The sequence below is a fragment of the Elgaria multicarinata genome, chromosome 1 (genome assembly GCF_023053635.1).
Source record: "Elgaria multicarinata webbii isolate HBS135686 ecotype San Diego chromosome 1, rElgMul1.1.pri, whole genome shotgun sequence".
Taxonomy (NCBI): Eukaryota; Metazoa; Chordata; class Lepidosauria; order Squamata; family Anguidae; genus Elgaria; species Elgaria multicarinata.
Window position 1 is genome coordinate 56,762,196 of NC_086171.1, and position 22,080 is coordinate 56,784,275.

Consider the following 22,080-nt stretch of genomic DNA (forward strand, 5'->3'; position numbering starts at 1 on the left):
GTTTAAGAGAAGTCTTTTGCATCTTAGTGCTATTGTCTGTCTGTCTGTCTGTCTGTCTGTCTGTCTCTCTCTCACACACACACACACACACACGAGAGAGAGAGAGAGAGAGAGAGAGAGAGAGAGAGAGAGAGTATGTTTTTACATACACATCAGTCTTCATGGAAATATAGTATATTAAAACATCCATAAAAATAGAAAATAGTATTATCCATGTTGATTTACATGATGCTTCTAAGTTTGTAAAGTTAAGATACTGTTGTTGTTGTTTTACTGCACTGTGTCGTTGCTTACACTGATTATAATTATTCCCTTACAGTTTATTTATTTATTTATTTATTACGTTTATATACCGCCCCATAGTTGAAGCTCTCTGGGTGGTTTACAAAAGTTAAAAACAGTGAACATTAAAAAGTATACAGTAGATTGTAATCCGTGCAAACAATTTGTAGAGTTGTTCACCCTTGGTTAATGTTTTAAAGGGTAAAACCCACATCTTGAATTGAGCCTGGAAAACAGTTGGCAACCAATGTAGTTCTTTCAGTATTCGGATGATGGTATCACAAAACTGTGCACTAGTTAGCAGCTTATGTGCTGTATTTTGCACCGATTGAACCTTCTGGCTGCTCTTTAAGGATGGCCCCATATAGAGCGTATTGCAATAGTCTAACTATGATGTAGTCAAGGCATGAATAACTATTGCCTGATCAGACTGACTCAGGAATGGTTACAGGTGGAGCACAATATATAGTTGTGCAAATGCAGTCCTGGCTACTGCTGCCATCTCAAGATCCAAGGACAGTGTAGGATTCAGGAGCACTTCCAAGCTATGGACCTAGTCTTTCAAGGTGAGCACAATTCCATCCAGAACAGGTTGAATTCCAATCCCAGCCAGGTGTTTGTGATGTCCCTCTCTGTTTACCTTAGCTTGCAGGCAGAGGGGCAAATTATTGGGTTTTTGAAAGCAGTCTTTTCAAGTAGAAGCACACAAACCTGATAATTTTTGAGGTAAACAAAAGATGTTTACCTAATCTCAGCCTATCTATTTCAGCTCACTCCATACAGCCTGCAGTCTCAAATAGTACATCCCAGAAAAAGATACATCGCTCAAAACTTCTTCTTCAGTGTTTGGATAACTCTGTCTGAGAGCTTTTCTACATGAGGTTTTTATTGTGTGTTGATCTGGGGAAGGCAATGGCAAACCACCCCACTACAAAGTCTGCCAAGAAAACGTCAGCGAAAGCAAGCGTCCCTCTAGGAGTCAGCAATGACTCAAGTGCTTGCACGAGAGGTTCCTTTCCTTTTTTCCTGATCATTCCCTGCTTACAGTTTTTTATGGCTTCTTTAGATGATGTCATGACTCCAATTTCACTTCTGTTTGTTAACTGAGATTGGTGAGATTATTTAGAGCAGGGAAAATGGAATATTATTTCTAATAGTGAAAGAAAACACTTGTGTATTTGTGCTCTTCTGCTATACCACAGCACCACCTAGAGGTTATATAGAAGAAAGCAGGAAAGGAAATGCTCCTTGGAACTCAATTCTGCAATGAAATCGAAAGTAGATGCAGTGGATTAACAACCTTGTGTAGAAAAGGCCCTAGTTCAGTTTCAGGTGATGTGTAATGGTTGAGCTCCAGGCTAAGATCCTGTGCTGCACCAGTTGATTATCCTGTCCTCTGTCCTTGGTTTTTGGTTGTTCTATTATGCAAACTGTTTATGATCAGAATGGATGTTTGACTCTGTAAGACTCACAGGGCCTTTTTAATCTGAGCTTTACAAGTTGTTGACTTGCATATGCTTTCCAGGTTCTCTTATACAATGGGCAACTAGATATCATTGTGGCAGCCCCACTGACAGAACGATTTCTGCCTACTGTGCCATGGGCCAAAGCGAAAGAATACAAGAATGCCAAGAGAGCTGTATGGAAAATAAATGCTAAGGATCCTGAAGTAGCTGGCTATGTTCGCCAAGCCGGTGAATTCTATCAGGTAAGAAAAGAATTGTAGTACTATTCAACTGTGTTTATTGTACTGGTATGCAGCCAGTATCTGAAGCACCATTGCAGCTACCAGTTCTATTCCTAAAGTTTTTCTTAAAAACAGAACTTTAGGTTTATTGAAGGGTTCACTTTCTCCCTACTAATTTCTAAAATCGAGCTGAAGATAATTTAGGCTGCAATCCTATGTACACTTACTAGAGAATAAGCCTCACTGAACTTAATGATGGGGTGAAAATCTACCTGGGCCTGCAAGGGCAGCAGACACCCCCGCATCTGTCCCTCCCTGGCCCTGACAAATGTCCCTGGGGGGATTTTTGCACCATCGCACCTGCAAGAGTGGAGGTCCCGGCAGAACCCATTCATGCAGCGGGGTGGGGTGGGGGAATATACAATTTTCCCAAGGCTGGGGAAATTGTGTATTTTCTCTCAGCCTTAGGGAAATTGTGTTCACAATTGACGTAGGGTAGGGGGAGGCAAAGGGCGCTTTCCAGGGCCTCCAGAAAGTGCATACTGCCAAGCGCTTGGCCAGACCGGCTCCCAGAACAGGACAGGCTAAACAGCGCTTGGCAAACTCACAGGGCAGGCACCCCACGAGTTCTTCTTCCTCTAACTGAACTCGGTAGTACTCTGTCTGACTTAAACTTTTCATGCTCTTGGTTGTGCATTACTAGTGCTCTAAGTGGTTGGAAGTTTGGAATACAGATATCTGGGTATGTATGTATCATACCTTGTGAGTCAGAGTGTGGGTAAAATATAGCCTGTTTGATTTCCTAGGGGGAGGGGGAAACAATCAGGATGCACTTTAAAAACAGTGTTTTGGTTGTTGCTGGGTGTGTGTGTGTGTGTGTGTGTTAAACAGTGATTTATGAGCATAGCTATTTGACTATTTCGGTGCAGTGGCGGAGCTAGGGCTAGACCTTGGGGTCAAAGTTCAGAGTCCCACAGCCCAGGTGCTCCCCAAATGACCACCCAGAGAGCAGCAGGTGCAGATGCAAACTGCATTTTATTCCTGTTATGATTTAAGTGAGTTGAAAATGCAAAACTGCACATGCACAGAGATGTGCTTTCCCCCCTCCCAAGGTTGACAAAGAGTCTGGATGTTGTTCTAACATATCAGAAATGTGGCTACAGTTTTAAAGAATGGAATGGCAGTGGGAGCATGTTAGAAGAAAAATATTAGTTGTGTGTTTCACGACTGAAGCAGCATACTTAGCCATCTTAAGACCATTACATCCAGTTTCTAAAATTACCTAGCTGTAACACTGTTCCAGTAACAATGGGGGGGGGGCTTAAGTGGGATTTTAAATCATGTGACTAATTGCTTTTCTGAAACTGCATCCTTTGGAGGGTTTTAGGGAAGTTACTGGATTGAACAAAGTAAATATACATAAGCATATTTCTAATTGAAGGATCAACATAAAGTGCAGATAGTTGCTTCATACCATGAAGATGAACACAGTTCCTAATGCCATGCATTACAATAATCATTTTCTAAAAGTATAGTTTGTTTGGGTATTGCATGTGGACGTTCCCTGAGCCTGTGAAACACTTGTAGGATTTGCTCTTTAGCATGATGGCATTTAGCATATTGATAGAAAACTAAATTTCTTTCTCACTTTTGCTATTTCCCCTGCTGCCTGTAATAACCACCCAGCTATCAAAACACATAACGTATATTAACTGTTGGAAAGTGTGGGATCTGTAGTTGAATGGTAGAGTATTGGTTTTCCTTCTGCATAGCAGAGAGGAGGAGTAAACCAGGTTCTCCAGGTTGGTGTGAGGAAGGCATCCCACAATGGGTTAACTCCCCCTATCGCCCAGGAAAAGCAGGGACTCACATGACTGAGTTTTAAGCCCTCTATTGGTCTGAAGCTCCTCCTAGCCAGTTCGTCCCTGCTTTTCGCCCAGGACAGAGCTACTTCTCATCTCCTCCTATCTCAAGCCTATACTTATCTCTATTTCTAACACTTTTTAAACTTCTTACCTCTTTGACTTTCTTTCTCTTACCAAAAACAAACAAACAAACAAAAACCCTTTTCTGCTTCTTTTTCTCTGCCGCTTGCCTATCATTCTCTATGACCCCTCCGGCAAAGAAAACCATTTCGAAGCCTCAAAAGAAAAAGAAAACAACGACTCATGTGAGAGTCGTTAGGAAGCCATCAGCAGACAAAAGGATGACCTGCCAGAAAGGTCAAGGAGATAACCAGTTTGCCGGCTTAGGCTGCCTACTGAGTCTCCCAGCCGCGGAGGATCAAAGAGATCACCAGCCCGGAGGCCAACGCCCCTCGCTGAGTCTCTTACACACCAGGAACGGTGGGATCCCGGCCTCAAAAGATGCGGCCGAGACTGAGGGAGTTGGAGGCTCAGCACGCCACCCTCTCCACTCAGAACAAGAGGAGGAAGCAACGGAGCAGCTGGATGCTCCAACAGCATCAAGGGTGAGATCAAATCCATTCTTTCTCCCCCACGTGGATGTTTCCCGCCAAACAAAGCGGGCGGCCATTTTGAGTTGCAGTTTTGATTCCAACTTGCAAAGGGAAGCCCCTCCTCCTTCCACCTCCTCCATTGCTCAGCCACAGAATAATGAGATAGCCCCAACACCTATCCTAAGCATGGCTCAAATAGATAAATCTGTTTTAGCACAGATCACTAAGGCAGTACTGGATAATCTGTCTGACCATTTGTTAGACAAGCAAACCTTGAGATCAAGCCGTTCTGCAAAACGCACCAGAGGCTTGCACACTTCTGAGTCTTCCTCCTCTCCTCCTCCACAATTAGAAAACAAAAATAAAAACAATGATAAAACAAAAAACAAAAATAAGGCTTTCAGGTCAAAACAGCCCAATTCTTCCCATAGTCTGCACTCATCAGCAGGCTCTGGGGACGACTCTCCAGACCCATACTCCATAGCCAAAGGTCGCTCTAACAAATCCAAGACCCCTTGGCTGAGCCCCACCATGACAGTGATTCCTCCATAATGTCACTGCAGGAGTTCTTTTCAGAAGGAGAGGAGGGTGGATGGTCAGACATAGAAATTACAGACCATATCTCGGCTGATCGATTCTTTAACAAAGAGGATTTTTTTACCTTTATTGTCCAAAGCAATTGTCTCTCTAGCTAGTGAGCCAGTACAACCCGACAAACAGCAATCTTTATCTAGAGGGGCAGCGATGTTTCCAGAACCCAAGCCAACCACCAGAGAGGTACCTTTTCCCAATTCCTTTAATAAATTAATGAAGGAGGAGTGGAAATCTCCCCTCCAGGGGAAAAAGGGAGTCAGTACAGCGCAGAGGTTTTATACTCTTCCTCACAATGTGATGGAAGAATTAAAAATTCCATTAGTAGATGCCCCTGTGGCGGCCTTGCTCTCAGGTGCTGTATTGCCAAAAGACGGTGACTTTCCCCTAAAAGACCACGGGGAAAGAAGATCAGATACAGCTTTAAAAAAGGCGCATGAAGCTTCAGCATTAGCTTTAAGGGCCTCAGCAGTATCATCTTTTTTCGCTAGAGCTTCCATCTTATGGGTGGAAGACATAATAAACAATAAGGAATTAGATCAGCCTACTTTATACAGAGGACTGCTCAAACGCTCTAAATCTTTTGCCTTCCTGGCTGATGCTACACAAGATGCGCTTCAGTTTTCAGCCCGCTCCATAGCAGCTGCTAATGTGGCCAGACGTTCCATTTGGCTTAAGCACTGGAATGTTGATCTTCCCTCAAGGGGAAATCTTGCGACTGTACCTTTCACAGGTGCACACCTTTTTGGAGAAGAGGCCTTAAAAGATGTCCTCATAGAGACTAAGGATAAGAAAAAAGTTATGCCTTCATCCTTCCGGCGAGAAGATAAAAAACTCATCTGGTCTTATACATCCTTTCTCCCATTCCGGACCACTAACCAATCTTCCTTTCGATCCAAAAGCTACAGGTTTCCTAAACCAGCATGGTCCAGATCCCGCTTTCAGTCCAGAAGCGCCAACTCCTCTAGCGCTTCTGCCAAACCCCCTTCTACTTTCCAGGCCTCAAGGTCTGGACGACAGCAGTTCTGACACCAGGGAACCCTTCATCGGGGGGAGACTTCAACATTTCCTCCCAGCATGGGAACAATCCACAGACGATCGCTGGGTCCTGGACACCATCTCCCATGGTTATCTCATAGAGTTTTGGAAACAACCTCCCCCTCGGTTCACCCCATCCCCCACATCACAATCCGCCACCAAGAATCACATCCTATCTACCGCCATACAGCGTCTACTTCAAATAGGAGCGATAGAACCAGTACCATCCATAGAAAAATACGAAGGTATTTATTCCATCTTATTTCTAGTAGCCAAAAAGGGCAAAGGCTGGAGACCAATTCTGGACCTCAAGCATCTGAACAGGTTTGTCAAATATCGAAAATTCCGTATGGAGACATTGCAAACCATCAAAGAAGCCCTTCACAAAGCAGAATATTTGACTTCCATAGACCTCACAGAGGCATATCTGCATATTCCCATCTCACTACCTCACAGAAAATTCCTACGCTTCACGTACCAGAACTATCATTACCAGTACAAAGCACTTCCATTTGGCCTATCCTCGGCACCCCGCATCTTCACCAAGATCATGGTGACACTAATAGCTCATCTCCGGCTAAAGGGCGTGCATATTTATCCATATTTGGACGGCCTTCTTATCCGTTCTGTTTCCAGTCAGAAAGCCTCGCAGGATCTACAGACAACTGTCGAGTGCCTAGAAAGACACGGCTTTGTCATAAACAGAAAAAAGAGCCATCTCACACCCACCCAGGTCCTCCCTCATCTAGGAGCACTCATCGACACCTCCAAGGGTTTAATATTCCTCTCCCCAGAGAGAATAGTCAAGCTTCAGGACTGCTCAAGGGCAATTCATCGGCAAAGAATAACCAACTTAATGGATGCTGCGCATCTTCTGGGTTTAATGATCTCATGCCTCGGCATTCTCCCATGGGCCAGGCTGCATTCTCGCCCCCTTCAGTGGTTCCTATTGCCCTTCCAAGCTCAAATAGCAAGGAGGGATCGCCTCCCAATACTTCTCCCTCTGCACGTCAGAGACTCCCTCATGTGGTGGCAAGACCTCCAAAATCTGCAGGTGGGCAGCCCCTTCCAGGAGCCTCAGAGGATCTTACTGACAACAGATGCCAGCCTCGAAGGGTGGGGAGCCCACTGCAACTCTCTCCTGGCCCAAGGAAAATAAAATGCAGAGGAAAAATGCCACAGCATCAACTGGCTGGAGCTCAGGGCAGTACACCTGGGTCTAAAAGCATTCTCACGCCATCTGCAACATTCTCATGTCCTAGTCAGAACGGACAACACAACAACACGAGCCCACATAACACGTCAAGGGGGTTCCAAATCCCTCTCCTTACACCTGGAGGCCCAGAGCATGCTATTATGGGCCGAACAGAACTTAGCCTCCATATCAGCCCAACACATCAAAGGGACCCTGAACCATACAGCAGACTATCTGAGTCGGCAACAAATAGACCCAGGGGAATGGAGCCTACATCCAGCAGTCTTCCAGAGAATCATACACCATTTCGGCCCACTAACGCTGGACCTGTTTGCATCCAGGCAAAACCACAAGCTGCCAAGATTTCTCTCCAGATTCCAGTCTTACGGAGCCGAAGGGATAGATGCACTATATATCAACTGGCCGAAAGAGAGGCTCTACGCATTCCCTCCAATCCCCCTCTTAGCCAGAGTTCTATAAAAAATCAGAAAGGAACAAGCCACTGTAGTCCTAGTAGCCCCCTTCTGGCCCCGACGCCCCTGGTTCTCCGAGATTCTAGCCCTAGCAGTGCAAGGTCCATGGTTCCTGCCCCAGATCTCAGATCTCTTGTCTCAGGGACCAGTACTGCACCCAGACCCAAATTGGCTCAAACTAGCCGCCTGGCTGCTGAGAGGTCCATCTACTTAACTCTGGGTTATTCTGAGGATGTCATATCCACCCTGCTGGCATCCCGCAAGGACTCCACCACCAGAATTTACGAAACAACCTGGAAGTCCTTCTGCAGGTGGAGTGAAAGGGAGAAGCTTATTCCACGGGCAACAGGTGTCAAGGAACTCCTAGCCTTTCTCCAACAAGGCCTTCAGATGGGTTTAAAACCGGGTACCCTGCGCAGGCAAACGTCAGCCCTGTCATCAGTCCTTTCCAGGCCTGGTAGGCAGCCACTAAGTTCACACCCTCACATCAAAAGATTCCTCCGTGGAGCCGCACTCAAGAGTCCTCCCATTGTCCATAGGTTTCCTTCCTGGAGCCTACATGTTGTACTTTCTGCATTGACTAAACCTCCCTTCGAACACAAAAAGTTCTTTTCCTTGTGGCCATAACATCTGCTCGCAGAATCTCAGAGTTATCTGCCATTTCAATCAGAAAAGGCCTCATCACCTTCCATAAGGATTCTGTCGTCCTTTGAACAGACCCGACCTTTATCCCTAAGGTCAACACGCTATTCCATAGGTCACAGGAGCTTATTCTGCCATCTTTCTGTCCTAACCCTTCTCATCCACAGGAGAAGGCCTGGCACAAGCTGGATGTCCGCAGAGCCATTAAAGTTTACTTAAAAAGGACAGAGTCCTTTCGAAAATCTTATTCACCGTTTGTTTCCTTTCACCCTGTGGCTATGGGCAAGAAGGTTACCAGATCTACCCTAGCTAGGTGGTTAAAAGCATGTATTTTTTTCGGCCTATGAGGCCTCATGCCTCCCCAAGCCATTAGGAGTCACAGCTCACTCCACTAGAGCAGCAGCCACATCAGCCGCCTTAAGTACTAATGCCCCTCTGGCAGAAATCTGCAAGGCGGCCACCTGGACAAGTCCTAATTCCTTCATAAGACATTACAAAATAGACACATATGCCTCAGCGGATGCCTCCTTTGGCAGGAGAGTCCTCCAGCAGGTTGTAGGACTACAATAGACTCGGCTTAAGACTTTCCCACCCAGATAAGGGGTTTTTAGCTTTTGCATATCCCATTGTGGGATGCCTTCCTCACACCAACCTGGAGAATGGAACATTGGTACTTACCGAGAAGGTTCCTTCTGGGTTGGTGTGCGGAAGGCATCCCAACCACACCCTGAAACACCACCGAGTCTATCAGGCCACTTGTCTCTGCATTTAGCCGGCCAGACCTTTTCCTAAGGATCCTCAAAGTTTGTACTCTCAGATTGATTTCTAAGTACTTACTAATAAGTTATCTGTTCCTCTGTGGTTCTTCCTTACCTATGATACAAAGAGATGCTTCCTTTCTCAATTTCCGAGCTTTAGCCATGGACGGAACTGGCTAGGAGGAGCTTCAGACCAATAGAGGGCTTAAAACTCAGTCATGTGAGTCCCTGCTTTTCCTGGGCGATAGGGGGAGTTAACCCATTGTGGGATGCCTTCCACACACCAACCCAGAAGGAACCTTCTCGGTAAGTACCAATGTTCCGTTCCATTTCATGTTCATGGATTCTTGGTTTATGGTTACATGCTAATCAGGAATTGTGGTTTAAGGTAACCTGTTGTTTGTTAAAGAATCCAGTTAAACAACCTGGGATTTGTACTTGGCTTGTTTATTTTAAACTACAATTCCTGGTTTGCATGTAAGGACAGAAATCAGGCAGAGGGAAACTGAGTCCTGGTTTATTCTTCCTTTCAGCTGTATTGGAGAAGGAGGAGCAGGCGAGTCCAAGGTTTTCCTCAGGCTTGTTTCCACACATGAACATAAGCGCTAAACCATAGTTTAGCATTTTGTGTGAATGCCCTGCCACTGACTTCATTCAGGATATTCTTCTGAAAACAAGCTAACAGGCATCCTTCAGTCTGGCTTGCAGTGAACCTGGAAGATAAAATGTCTGGGCAGCCAAATCAACAAGCACTTCAGCTAGAGGTTGCTTGATTTTAAACAGGACGTTCTCTTGCTGTTGTTCCAGTGATCCCTATATTCTTTGTTCATAGCAAACTTGAAACTCTTGTTACAGTATGTTCCCACCCCATGACCTGCGTGCACCTTAATTTCCTGTTCTTCCTGTATTCTTTGAGGTTGACATCTCATAATAAATCCTCCCTTTGCACAGCAGATTTCATATGACTTAAGACCCTCCTGAACTGCTGCTGCCAGTTTCAAACTGCTACCCAGCTTGTTCTGAATATAGACATAATGAATATTGGTGTCCATTTTAATCTTTTAATGCTTAAGTTGAATTGAAGCTAAAAATATTGCATGTTCCAGGCCAAGTCTTGAAAAGTGTTCATATAAAACATCTATAAAATGGCTCAGGATTCAGGTAATTTTCTTTCACACTGTGAACATCCATAAAGAAAGTAGTTTTGTGTTCATGATATCGTGACACCATCTAATTAGAAGATACATATATCTAACATTCTAGGAGGTGGTTTCCTTTCAGTCTCTTGAAGGTGAGTGATCAGACAGCACATTGACATCCTACAGCCACTGCCCTGCTTTAAATACAAAGGTTAAAGAGGAAGTTTGGGTCGCAGTAAATGTAAGCAAGGTCCCTGTATTCTACTGTTATATTTTTTGTCTTGCATTTTAGAATTGGGCCCCTCTGAAACTCTTCTGGCTAATTTCCCCCCAATGGTGTGTGTGTGTGTGTGTGTGTGTTTAAGCTGAATGGAAAGGAGAAATGGAGCTGTTTTACTATTTTCACTGAAGTAAAGCAGACTGTGTGTGTGTGTGGTGTTTGTGACTCGGAGTGACATTGCAGGTCTCTATGGAGCATTTAGCCATGTCTATGGCAGTGATTAGATTAGGGAGAGGAGAACTGTCTGGAATGATGTAAAATACAACCAGTGCTTGCAATTCAAACAGATCCCAAAGCCAAAGTAAAATGAGTGTGGTGGCTGTGGTTTTAAGCCAGTTAACAACATCAGCTTGCAGTGTATATCCCAGATAAATTACCATATCTGTTTCCTGCACAGGGAAAGACCAGCAACAGATTGTGCACGTAACCTGAACTCGTTCTCACCCCTGGAACGGATGTGCTTTCCGGTCTGAACCTCAGGCGTTCCACTTTGGCCGCATCCCTTTCCCCGTGCTTCATTTCCCTTTTAGTCTGATGTGATTGCCTCTGGACTCACAAATTAATTATGCAATGTTAACTGATGGGAGTAAACAAAACGTGTGGGCGTTAAATAGGCACTAACATTTTACAAACAGAAATATTTTTGGTTTCTAAATTTAATCCTGTTCTTGAAACTGCAGCCCAGGTACACTATTCTTCCCTTTCTTCCCTCCCCCATTGTAAGAAAGGTGCCAACAGATTGGTTGCCACTGTTCCAAGTAGTATTATTTGGGGAAATTGTTTTCAGTTTCCCCAAATTCCATAGCTTCGTGTTGGAGCACCTGCTTTCCATGGAGAAGGTCCCAAGTATCTCCAGTTAGCAGGTGATGAGACCATTAGCAGGTGATGAGACAGACCTCTGCCTGAGACCAGGGGAGCCACTGCAAGTCACAGTAGATAATATTGAGTTAAATGGCCAAAGGGCAGTGTGCTCCTTCTAAGCATGTTGTAAGAAACACTTCATATGTGCACTACTATGCATATTTAAGAAGACCTCATCTATCCCAGCAATGGGTCTGGTCAGCACATGTCTTAAGTGCATTTTAAGGCTGTAGTCCAACAAGACTACTGTGTTCATGACAGTAGGGCTAATCCTTTGCTGTTTTGGAAAGTTCTGCCTACTCACTATAGTGAGCATCTGAATCACATCTTATGAACATTCCTTAACATCTTTGTAAGTTAACCTGTTCTGGCTCCATTGATCACAATATGAATAAAAATCAGTGTTGGAACTCAAATGGCTAAACTCTTGGAAAGGAAAATATTTTTTTTAAAATTGAAATAATGGTAGTGGGGAAATGGCATGGTGACCTCTAGCTCGCTACAGACTCTTCTGTTCAGATGTCTAAGAGATCCCTGTCGCTAACTTCATTCTAAACTTAAAAGCTATATTATAAAACGCAACTATCACATCAGTGTCCTTCAACTAGCTCTGTGCTTCTACAGAAGTCACTGTGGCAGACAACTCCCAAGACGGGAAGTCTGACTCATTTCACCTTCAAGGCTCCAGACTTTGTTGGCGCCGGTAAAGATCTTTTGGACTAACTTAAAGATACTGCCCACTGTTGTTTACTTTTAGCATTTAGTAATGGAGAAATAATTAAATTCTGTTGATGTCTCTATATTGAGGACAGAATCCGTGAAAATGTGAATACTGAGCAATTAGCAATGCAGTGTGACATTTTGCTGTATTCCGCAATACTGCTTCTGGGTAAAATGAGAGAAATAGTTGATTTGGTTTGTAGCTGGCTTCAGTTTAGAGATCACAATCACAATGCTTCTGAGGTATGTGAGTGAGTTTTATGGCATGTTGAATGCCACTTAATGTGTCTATATGGATGGCCTGGAATTTAAAGCGGTCTCTAGGTCCAGTTCCAACACATTACTTAGTAAACTGATGCATCTTTTGTCCTCATACACAGGGCAATTAGTTTTTATGAAATATTTTCTTTTAGAATTTAAGACAAAGTATACACACACACACATATTGTTACCCAGCCTTTACTCCCCACAAAATGATTTCTAAAAACTATGTCATAATACTTTTATAGAAAGACTAGAGATGAAAAATGTCTGGAAATAATGGAGCCATGGGGGGGAATGCTCTTTTTTTTAATTCTTTCGGTAAGATTCCCAGCATAATTATTTCTTTTATTACTTAATAAAAGTATTGATCTAAAGTATATTTTAATGTTAAACATTTATGCTCAGTTTCCCAACATGTGAATAGACCCAACTTTGTGCATTCTTGATAGTAAATGTTCATTAGGAACAAAAAGGTTGCTTTATGTTCCTAAAGCAACCCTCCCCAACCTTGTGTCCTCTGGATGTTTTGGACTACAATGCCCAGCATTCCTCACCATTGACCACGCTGACTGCGGCTGATGGGAGCTGAAGTCCAAAATACCATGAGGGCGCTAGGTTAGAGAAGGCTGTCTTAAAACAGCAAAGTGACTGTAGATCCGTACAGAACACTAAAATATTGCTTATTTTTCTGTTTTTCCAAGATTGTCATGTTTGCTTGATTTTTTCTGGAAAAAAACCCAGTTATTTTCCATGGCCTCAAAATTTCTGGAAATTTTACATCTTTATATATTGCAGAGAAGGTACAAATATATGCACCTCATTAAGTGTGAAGGGCTTATGCATGCAGCATTGGACATTGGATTTTTTAAATTCATTTAAGGAATTTATATACCATCCTTAATAAATGTCTGTTCCAGAGCAATATATGACACTAATTTAAAATCCCAACAGCACCACTAAGATAAATAATCAAACAATTAAAATAATTTTTAAAACTTAACACAATTAAATAACAATACAAACAGCAGATTGAAAACTTCATTTCCAGTGTTTAAAATATTTCTTCCTTCCAGTAAATAAAATACAATTAATTAAAATGCCCAAGAGAACTTCTTTGGGGAAGATGTTCCACAATTGAGGCCTAGCAGTTGGGGCTCTTTGGTTTCTTAAAACTGGCTGCAGCAGTAAAGTGTTCATTTGACCTTTTTTGAAGAGAAATGGGCCTGATTTAACATTTGTGTGCCATCAGACTTTGGCAGGGTATATACTTTTGGGTACGTAGCAAAGTTTCAAACATAAAGCAAGACTTGGCCCTGCACGTATACCAAATAGTCGTCACAATTTGATAGGAAGGGGAAGAATAAGAGCTGTCTGTGGAACTCTGTCATAATTTGCAACAGGAGCATCAAGTGTGCCATGCTGCGTTCTGAATTGCAGTCTATATATTCCTAAAGAGATGGCTCTCCTAAAGCTTAGTTACTGGCAATGAGAGGTTTAAGCTAAAATATGGTGGTATTTTGGGTGTTTGGCCTTGCCCCCAATGTGGACCTCCAAGAGCCTCTTCAAAATGAAATTTCAGCCCCTCAGGCTAGATTTATTGGACTACACTCCTATAATGCCTGACTACTGGCACCATGTTGCCTCTATCCCATTATGTGAGATTGATGTAGCTGCAAAATACCTGATCTAATTTTTAGCAAATCCTGGAACAGCATCATTTCTTATTTGGGCTACTTCTAACGCATTTCATTTTTATAATTCTACAGGTCATTGTTCGAGGTGGAGGACACATCTTGCCTTATGACCAGCCTGAAAGATCTTTGGACATGTTAGACAGGTTTATCTCAGGAAAAGGATGGAAAACTAATGAATACTGAAAATGCAAGTTGAACACTGCACCTCTTAAGAAATCTCCACAAGAGATTTCACTGCTCAATAGAGAAACTTTCACCAGGATCATAGGCACTGAATATTAAAAGTATTACAAATGGGTTTCTTTTCTTACTGCTAATCTGTGTTGGTAAACTTGAAGTGTGTGGGGGGAAATCAAACCATGTTCAACTTCGAAATAATAAAGTGAAGAGATTATTTCAGATTCTGGCTGCACCTAATATTTATTTGTTCAAAATGTGTCCTCTGGAAAGCAGCCATTCAAAAACAGACTATGCAAATTCTTTAAAGGAGATTGTGTGTTTGTGCACCTACAAGTACACTACCTGTGTAAGGCTTTGTAGTCAAAACCAGCACTTTGAATTGGACTCAGAAAAGTACAGGCAGCCAATGCAAGTGGGCCAGAATTGGTGTTACATACTCAGACCTTCTCTGCTCTCTACTGGTCCCAGTTATCAAACCAGTGCCATATTTTGCACAAGCTGCAGCTTCAGACCATCTTCAAAGGCAGCCCATGTAGAGTGAATTGCAGTAATCTAGCTTGGAAGGTACCAGAGCATAGACTACTGAAGGGTTCTCTTGCACTCATGTCCTACTTGTGTATTCCCGTCAACAGCTGGTCAGCCACTGTGTGAACAGAATGCTGGACCAGATAGACCCTAGGTCTGATCCAGAATGGCTCTTCTTATGTTCTTATGAATCTAGGTTATCCCTGTCCAAATAGAAGTGTAACTGGGCCACCAACCAAAGTTGGTACAAGGCACACAACTTGCTAACCCACCCTTGGGTTGAGTGTGGATTGTTTTGAACTGTGGGTTGTTTGTGGAACAGTGGGTTAGCATGTTGTCTGAATGCAGCACATTTTCTTCAGGGTGGGTTATTGTGTTATCTGAACGCAGCCAGGGTAGCTTGTAACTGGGCCACCAACCAAAGTTGGTAGAGGGCACTCAGTGCACTGAGGCCACGTAAGCTTTATGTAACAATAATGGTTCCAGGACAACCCCCAAACGAAGACTTGCTTCTTTGCAGGAAGTCCAGTCCTCAATCAGATCAGAACAACCACTCATTAAAAGCATCGCAGGACTAAACTAGACACGAAATGTGTAACTTTTCAACGATCCTTACATTTTTTTTCTTGGTCTTGTGTAAGTTCACGGGGGTCTGATCTGGATTGGGACCACTATTCATGAGAGGGTGAGGGGGAATTTCACTCCCAGTGCTGCTAACACCTATGAGGAAAGGAAACTGGTCCTTTACTGGGCAATCTGAACAATGGAGCTTCTTATTTCTACCAAATGCTTATATTTCAAGGCCTAAAGAACCCTCTGCCATTATAACTCAGTTCCACAACCTGACCCTTTCCTACTGCCACCAATTCACGTAGAATACTTAAAAACCTCATATTAGCTTTGTATTTAGCAGTATATAAATATCACAAATAAATAAAATAGGCTTAGGCGTAATTTATATATAATTACTTTGGGCTTATGAAAAGTAGCTCTTGGCTACAGTCTTCCTATGACTCTAAAAGCTCCTCCTGTTGTATTTCTGGCTGCTTCAACAGCTACTCTGGGTATTTACTGCCTGCTTGTGTAACTTTCTTCTGGCAAGATCTTAGGGCAGCCTCGTGGCATGCACAACCACCTGTTCCCTACTCCTGATCTTCACAGGTCACACATGTTTATCCTACAGAGAAGGAATACCTTAATATCCAGGCCTTCGCTATTCACTTTCTCTTCAGCTTTCTACTAGCCCTTCTATAATGCCACCCACCAACCAGCAGACTGACTACCAACAGATTAACTATATCCCTAACTGTGAACTCCTTAACTGTCACTTGTCATTCCCCAACTGTTCTTTTTCACCTAGCAGGAAACCCCAGCGGATCAGAAGCGAATTTATCTGATCCAGGCCCCATCTAACAATATCCCCTCTCTCTCCCTCGCCCTTCAGAACATTACTAAGCAGCTACTACTAAACAAGCCTTCAACACAGTAATAACATTAAGTCTTAGGCCAACACAGATACACTTGTGTGGCCTCTCAGAGGTCACACAAAGCAAACATTGAAGAACAATGTTTATATACATGGCATTTCTTTACTGAGGGGGAGGGGGGTTATACCTTCCCAGCCAGTCACTCTCCCACTAATTTCACCTCCCTTTCAGGGGCTAAAGAAAAGGAAAGGAAACCTCCATTGGCACCATTTAGTAAACCTTTACTGTGGAAGAACTCAAATGAAATGACAGTTTATCTTGAACTTGGGCTGCAATCGTAAAGAAAAAGGGAGTAAGCCCCATTAAACAAAATGGATCACACTTCTAAATAAAGGCATGGGATTGCCTTATAAGGTTGCAACTGAAATGTAGTGTTAATAGAGAGCCTCAATGTCTAAACAGACTGGTGCTCATGGCGACAAAAGCTGTGCCAATATTTTTGGCAGTTTGAAGATGTAACATTTCAAGCAGGTTCTCACGGAAGATTCTTACACAGAAATAATTTAAAAATCAGTAGGACTTACTTCTGAGTAAAGAATTGGATTCTGATAAAACTAACATATGCAAGGCCAGCTGCCCACCTTCTTTGTCTTTGAGAAAGTGCTTACATGCTCTCCAGTGTGGTAAAATCTCTTAAATCTTGATACCCAGAAATTACAGTAAAGAATGCAAAAATTCTATTGGGGTTGTCTTCCTCTGTATTTGGCAAGCCATCATGTCTCATGTTGATCATGATTAGTCACCACCCAGATAATATAATCAAGGAATATCCCAAGTCAGCTATGAGATTGACTGAGCCCTGCATAAAAGGACTCTCTTTTCTCACACACACATCCAGTCCCTGTTAGAAAATGAAGAGAAGGTGAAATTGGCTCCCTGATATTGCACAGCTTGCTCCATAGAGTTTGGTAACTCAACAAGAGTTCAGACTCCACTCCTGGCTCCGAGGTTAGAGTACTGCCTCTGACCTCGGAGCCAGGAATCCAAACTATCCTATGGTCCCCAGGCTATGGACTAATCTACACCAAGCAGGACATTGCACTATGAAAATGATATATAAAAGGCAGGAGCCACAACAAGCACGATATGCTATGAAAGTGGTACAATCGTCCCCCAGCTCAGAGGCTATAGTGAATGTGTGCTGTGTTGTAATAGATTGACATAACCAGTTCATCACTGTCTATATTAAAAGCACACATCTCTTAAAGACAGGTATGTAGCTCTAAGGCAGTGGTGCACAGCTCATGCTCGGCAGGTCATATTTGCCCCCAAGGCGTTAATTGGACCTCATAACTCCCCCACCATTGCTAAAACCCTCTCAGCCAATTTGTTGTCTGCTACCACTGCTTTTGTCACACACAGACTAGGTGTCCTTTGTCTTGCCAATTTCTGTCTCAGAAGACACTTTATGATGCCTGTCTTCTGAGAGTGGGTGCCAGAGTATCTTATAGATATCTTATAGATATAGCTGCTGGTGAGCAACAAGAGCAAATGTTTTAAACAGAAAATGTGTGTGAGTGTCTATGTTACACCTGGAAAAACACTTTTGGACACATTTTTTTTATAAAGTCATACATTTATCTTAGATCTGTAAGGATGGTTTCTTTATCAATAAACCTAGAAAGTTCACTGTAAAAGTGTAGTAAACATGTGTGGTTGTTTTTTTTTTTAAAAAACTTAAAATTATATGAAAAGAGGAAAAGCTGAAGGAAAGCCAGGAAATGTACCTTTTGGCAATTCATATTATTGTGATGGCCACACCTGTGCTAAACCCTCTTTCCTTGATATGTGATTTCCTGCATCTGCCAACTTAGGATAGGCATCAGCACCTGGCATCCTATTGCCCCAGCAGGGCACACCACCAATACTAGTGCTGGGTGGCTGGATCTGTGAGCTGCCCAGCATTTTAATTACCCACCATGCCCTGTCATAGGGATGAACCATTATAGGAGGGAGCCCAACAGAGGGCACTATGATCAGAGGTAGGCTGTTGGAACCAGCCCAGCGCAGGCTCTGTACTAAAGTTTCCAAGTAGCCTTCAACTTGGAAAAGTTAGCTTGCTGCTCAAGTCATTGCAAGTCAGGTGTTATTACACCAATGCTGCATTACCTGCTCTGGTTGCCAGTGCATTTTTGGGCCCAATTAAAAGCCCAGAATTTGTAACCCTAAATTTGTAGCCCTAAATGGTTTAAGTCCAGGTTATCGGAAGGATTGCGTACAGCCAGATGAACTTGCCTGTGTTTTAAAATCTGTTTTGAGGACCCTGTTGGTTAGTTCACCAGCAAGATCTGTAAGATTGGTGGGCACTAGGGAGAGGGTCTTCTCAGTGAGGCAAATAGTGGTGACAAAAGATGAAGTTCTCAGCCCTATTGACAAATTCAAAGCAAATAAATCACCAGGCCCAGACTACCCAGTAGTCAAAACTATCTCCTCCTGTTCCCTCTTTCCCAAAACAATAAACCGTTGATCCTACTCTGTTCTAAACCCTTCAGCAAACAAACCCAGACTCTTTCTTTCTGTCAGCTCTCCACACACAACTCTCAACTACTGCTAACTGCCAACTGTTACACACTTGAATCTCACAGCCAATCAGCATCCACTCCAACATTCCATGCACTCCCTCTGCCTCCCAACAGCATTAACTACTTACCATCCTTACCATTCGAAGTCCAAACAGTACTTACATCATAAATACATAGCAATAAACAGTAAAACATCACAGTATCATCTCATGCTCTCTCTCTTTTTTTTAGCAGTTTACATGTATCCACCCTGGCTTTTACCCTTTTGATATTTTTCTGTTCAAAATTGTTCTCTTGCCCAGTTAACTTTTTTCTGCTGGGAAAGGGTTACTGGAGTGATGGTTTGAATGGGAATCAGCTGAAGGGAACAGGGTTAAGTGGTACCTTCTCATTATTATTTTTTGTCCCAACTCTTAGTCCCCTAAGGCTGCTTTTGACTGATGTCTAGTTCAAGCCTTAAATTCACTGCTAACAAGCACTAAACTTTGGTAAACTAGAGATGTTAGGATCTCATCTGTGCATGAACATATGCTACATATTAATGCATTGTTTAAATGATGTGACTGGGTACTTTGTACAAAATTATTTGCAGTCACTGCTGATGCATGCATGTAGTTTCAGTTTTGTATGACTGTGCTGTAATTTAAATTCTTTTTTCAACAACAACAACATTTTAATTCTCTCTTCAATTCCTTGATATGTTTTAAGAATGTCACCTCAGACCTTGGTAAATTCACAGCTAATAGCCACTTCAAAGCTTATCTTAAATAGGCAAGTCTTAAAATACAGTATATCTTCCTTTTTCTTTGACAGGACAAACTCTGTTGTTTTTCTCAGTCTGAAATTTCTGAATAAGCATAACAACTTGGATATGAAAGAAAAGTTCACTTAGGTTATACATATGGAAGAAGGGAAGGAGGGAAGCCTGAACTTGTAATACACTAAGTGCAAAAACAGATTTAAATCCAATTTGCAACTATAGGAGAAACCATATATCTAACAACTACTCTTCTTGAAAACATATACCTAACAGAATATCATTTTGCTTAATGTGGAAAACAGCAGCAAAGACTTGGAAGTTAATTGTTTCTCTTATATCCTCTTTTACTCTCACGCTGAAACTGGCTAAAGTTTCACAGATGATGAGACAGGATATGCAGAGAACCAAGATGATGTAGGAAGAGATTTATATAAGTAAATGGGTGAATACAAGCTGGATTTTCTGCTGTTTTCAAATGTTAGCACTGCTGACACCTTCTGGACAGCTTTCAAAATATTTATCAAGTAAAACTCTCTTTGTTCTTCTTGAGTATTTTTAACTCCCCTCTCTTTAAAGTCGTGATTTTGTAAGCATCCTGTATGGACTGTTTTGTGGGAGGGATTTCTTTCCAAATACAGAGAATACAGCTCTTAAACATTTGAAGGCATTTTTAAGGGTGTGCAGTGTATACTGTTCTCACAAAAACCCTTGATTACCATCCTTTTTACGGAGATTAATGAAACAGCACATTCCAGATAGGTACCCTTGGTGCTGAGTGTAGCCAGATTTCATGGCCTTTTCAGGTGATGGTTGTCTTGAGCTATATACGTGCAATTGTTTGTCATTGCTGAGAGGGATCAATAAGTCTGTCTTCAAGGCAAAACATCTTTAATGGGAATATCAAGTTGGCCCCACAATCTGTGGGAAATTATTCTTCTCTTCACTAGTATTTCAATGGTGACAGTACAGCATGAAATCCAGTAGCACAAGTATCATGGATACAACCAGGTACATCAATAGTCCATTGTTGTGCAATTTTGTTTTCATCATTTCTGTTGGGGCACAAGGGGCTGGGTTATGATGCTAGTATTATAATCCAAAGCAGGTAATTCTGAAAACAATTTTATAATTTTTAAGTCCCCAGTTCATTGGAGCCTTAAAACTTGCCCCTTAGGACACTTGCACAACTCTGTCTGAACTGTCAATCAGGTCCATGATTTGGACCCCCCAACCCACCCACCCCCCAAAAATCATGATAAATTTTGAGGGGCAATTCAAATTGATAAGGCAATGTTGCTATCTTCGCAGCACCAGGTCAAGAGTTTTCTCTTTTTCTTGGCATTTGGCAGCATGTGATAAGTTTTAATTGATCCCAGATTTGTTTTCTGGTTTTTCTGATTGCTCGAAGTTGTTTTTGATGTATGTTGTCTCTGTGTCTACTGTTGGTTGTGTATGTTTTATGTTTTATGTTTTTAAATTTTGTATAATGTTTTTAATCTTTGTAAACCACTCCAAGAGCTCTGGACATAGGGTAGTATAGAAGTGTAAACAACAACAACACGTTAAATTAGAACTCTTTGGCAAAAAGATCATCTTTCCAAAAGTATTCTGCAGTTATTCTTGCCATTCATATTTCATGCTGTATATAGTTCACCTATTGCTTCAAGGCACTTTTGTGTATATAAAGATGTTGGCAATAGTACCTGTTTAAGGATTTGTAAAATAATGTGAAATAATTTCCATAAAACAGCCACTAGAGGGAGAAGTGCCCTGAGAGTCCAGGCTGATGCCGTGAGGTAGGAATGTTGGAGGATTCCATTTGAGGGGTACAGCTCAATGGATTACCCCACTTTGACACACACACAGCCAAGATTATGTTCTATTTCTTGCTTCTGGGACTGGCTTGTTCCAGCGGATTAAGCCAATTCAACAATTACCTTTTTTTTTAAATAATGGTGGCAGTTTGCACAAAAATCAACCTCGAGCAAATTGTTATTTGTACAAAAAGCAGCATCAAGCAAATTGTTATTTTTTTCTTTAAAAAAATTATTGTCGATCTGCTATCACCCGTCTGCTATGTAGACCGGCAGAGGCATGTTAAGAAAATAAGAACATAAGAAATGCCATGCTGGATCAGACCAAGGGTCCATCTAGTCCAGCACTCTGTTCACACAGTGGCAAACCAGCCATCGGCCAGGGATGAACAAGCAGGACATGATGCAACAGCACCCTCCCACCCATGTTCCCCAGCAACTGGTACACACGGGCTTACTGCCTCGAATACTGGAGATAGCACACAACCATCAGGGCTAGTAGCCATTGATAGCTTTCGCCTCCAGGAATTTATCCAACCCCCTTTTAAAGCCATCTAAATTGGTGGCCTTCACTACAGCTTGTGGTAGTGAGTTCCATCATTTAACTATGCGCTGTGTGAAGAAGTACTTGCTCTTATGTGTGCTGGATCTCTCACCAATCAGCTTCATGGGATGACCCCAGGTTCTAGTATTTTGAGAGAGGGAGAAAA

At 42.4% G+C, this 22,080-nt stretch overlaps 1 protein-coding gene across 3 annotated transcripts in view; it reads left to right on the forward strand.

Moving 5' to 3' along the window:
* The window catches only part of CPVL (carboxypeptidase vitellogenic like), a 48,043-nt gene extending 33,560 nt beyond the window's left edge, over window positions 1-14,483 (forward strand). For all 3 annotated transcript variants that reach the window (XM_063128758.1, XM_063128752.1, XM_063128765.1), the window contains exons 12-13: window positions 1,808-1,990; window positions 14,155-14,483. In XM_063128758.1, coding sequence (XP_062984828.1) covers window positions 1,808-1,990; window positions 14,155-14,265 — 294 coding nt within the window. In that variant the 3' untranslated portion in view covers window positions 14,266-14,483. The remainder of the gene's footprint in view (window positions 1-1,807; window positions 1,991-14,154) is intronic.
* The last annotated feature ends 7,597 nt before the right edge of the window (window positions 14,484-22,080 follow it).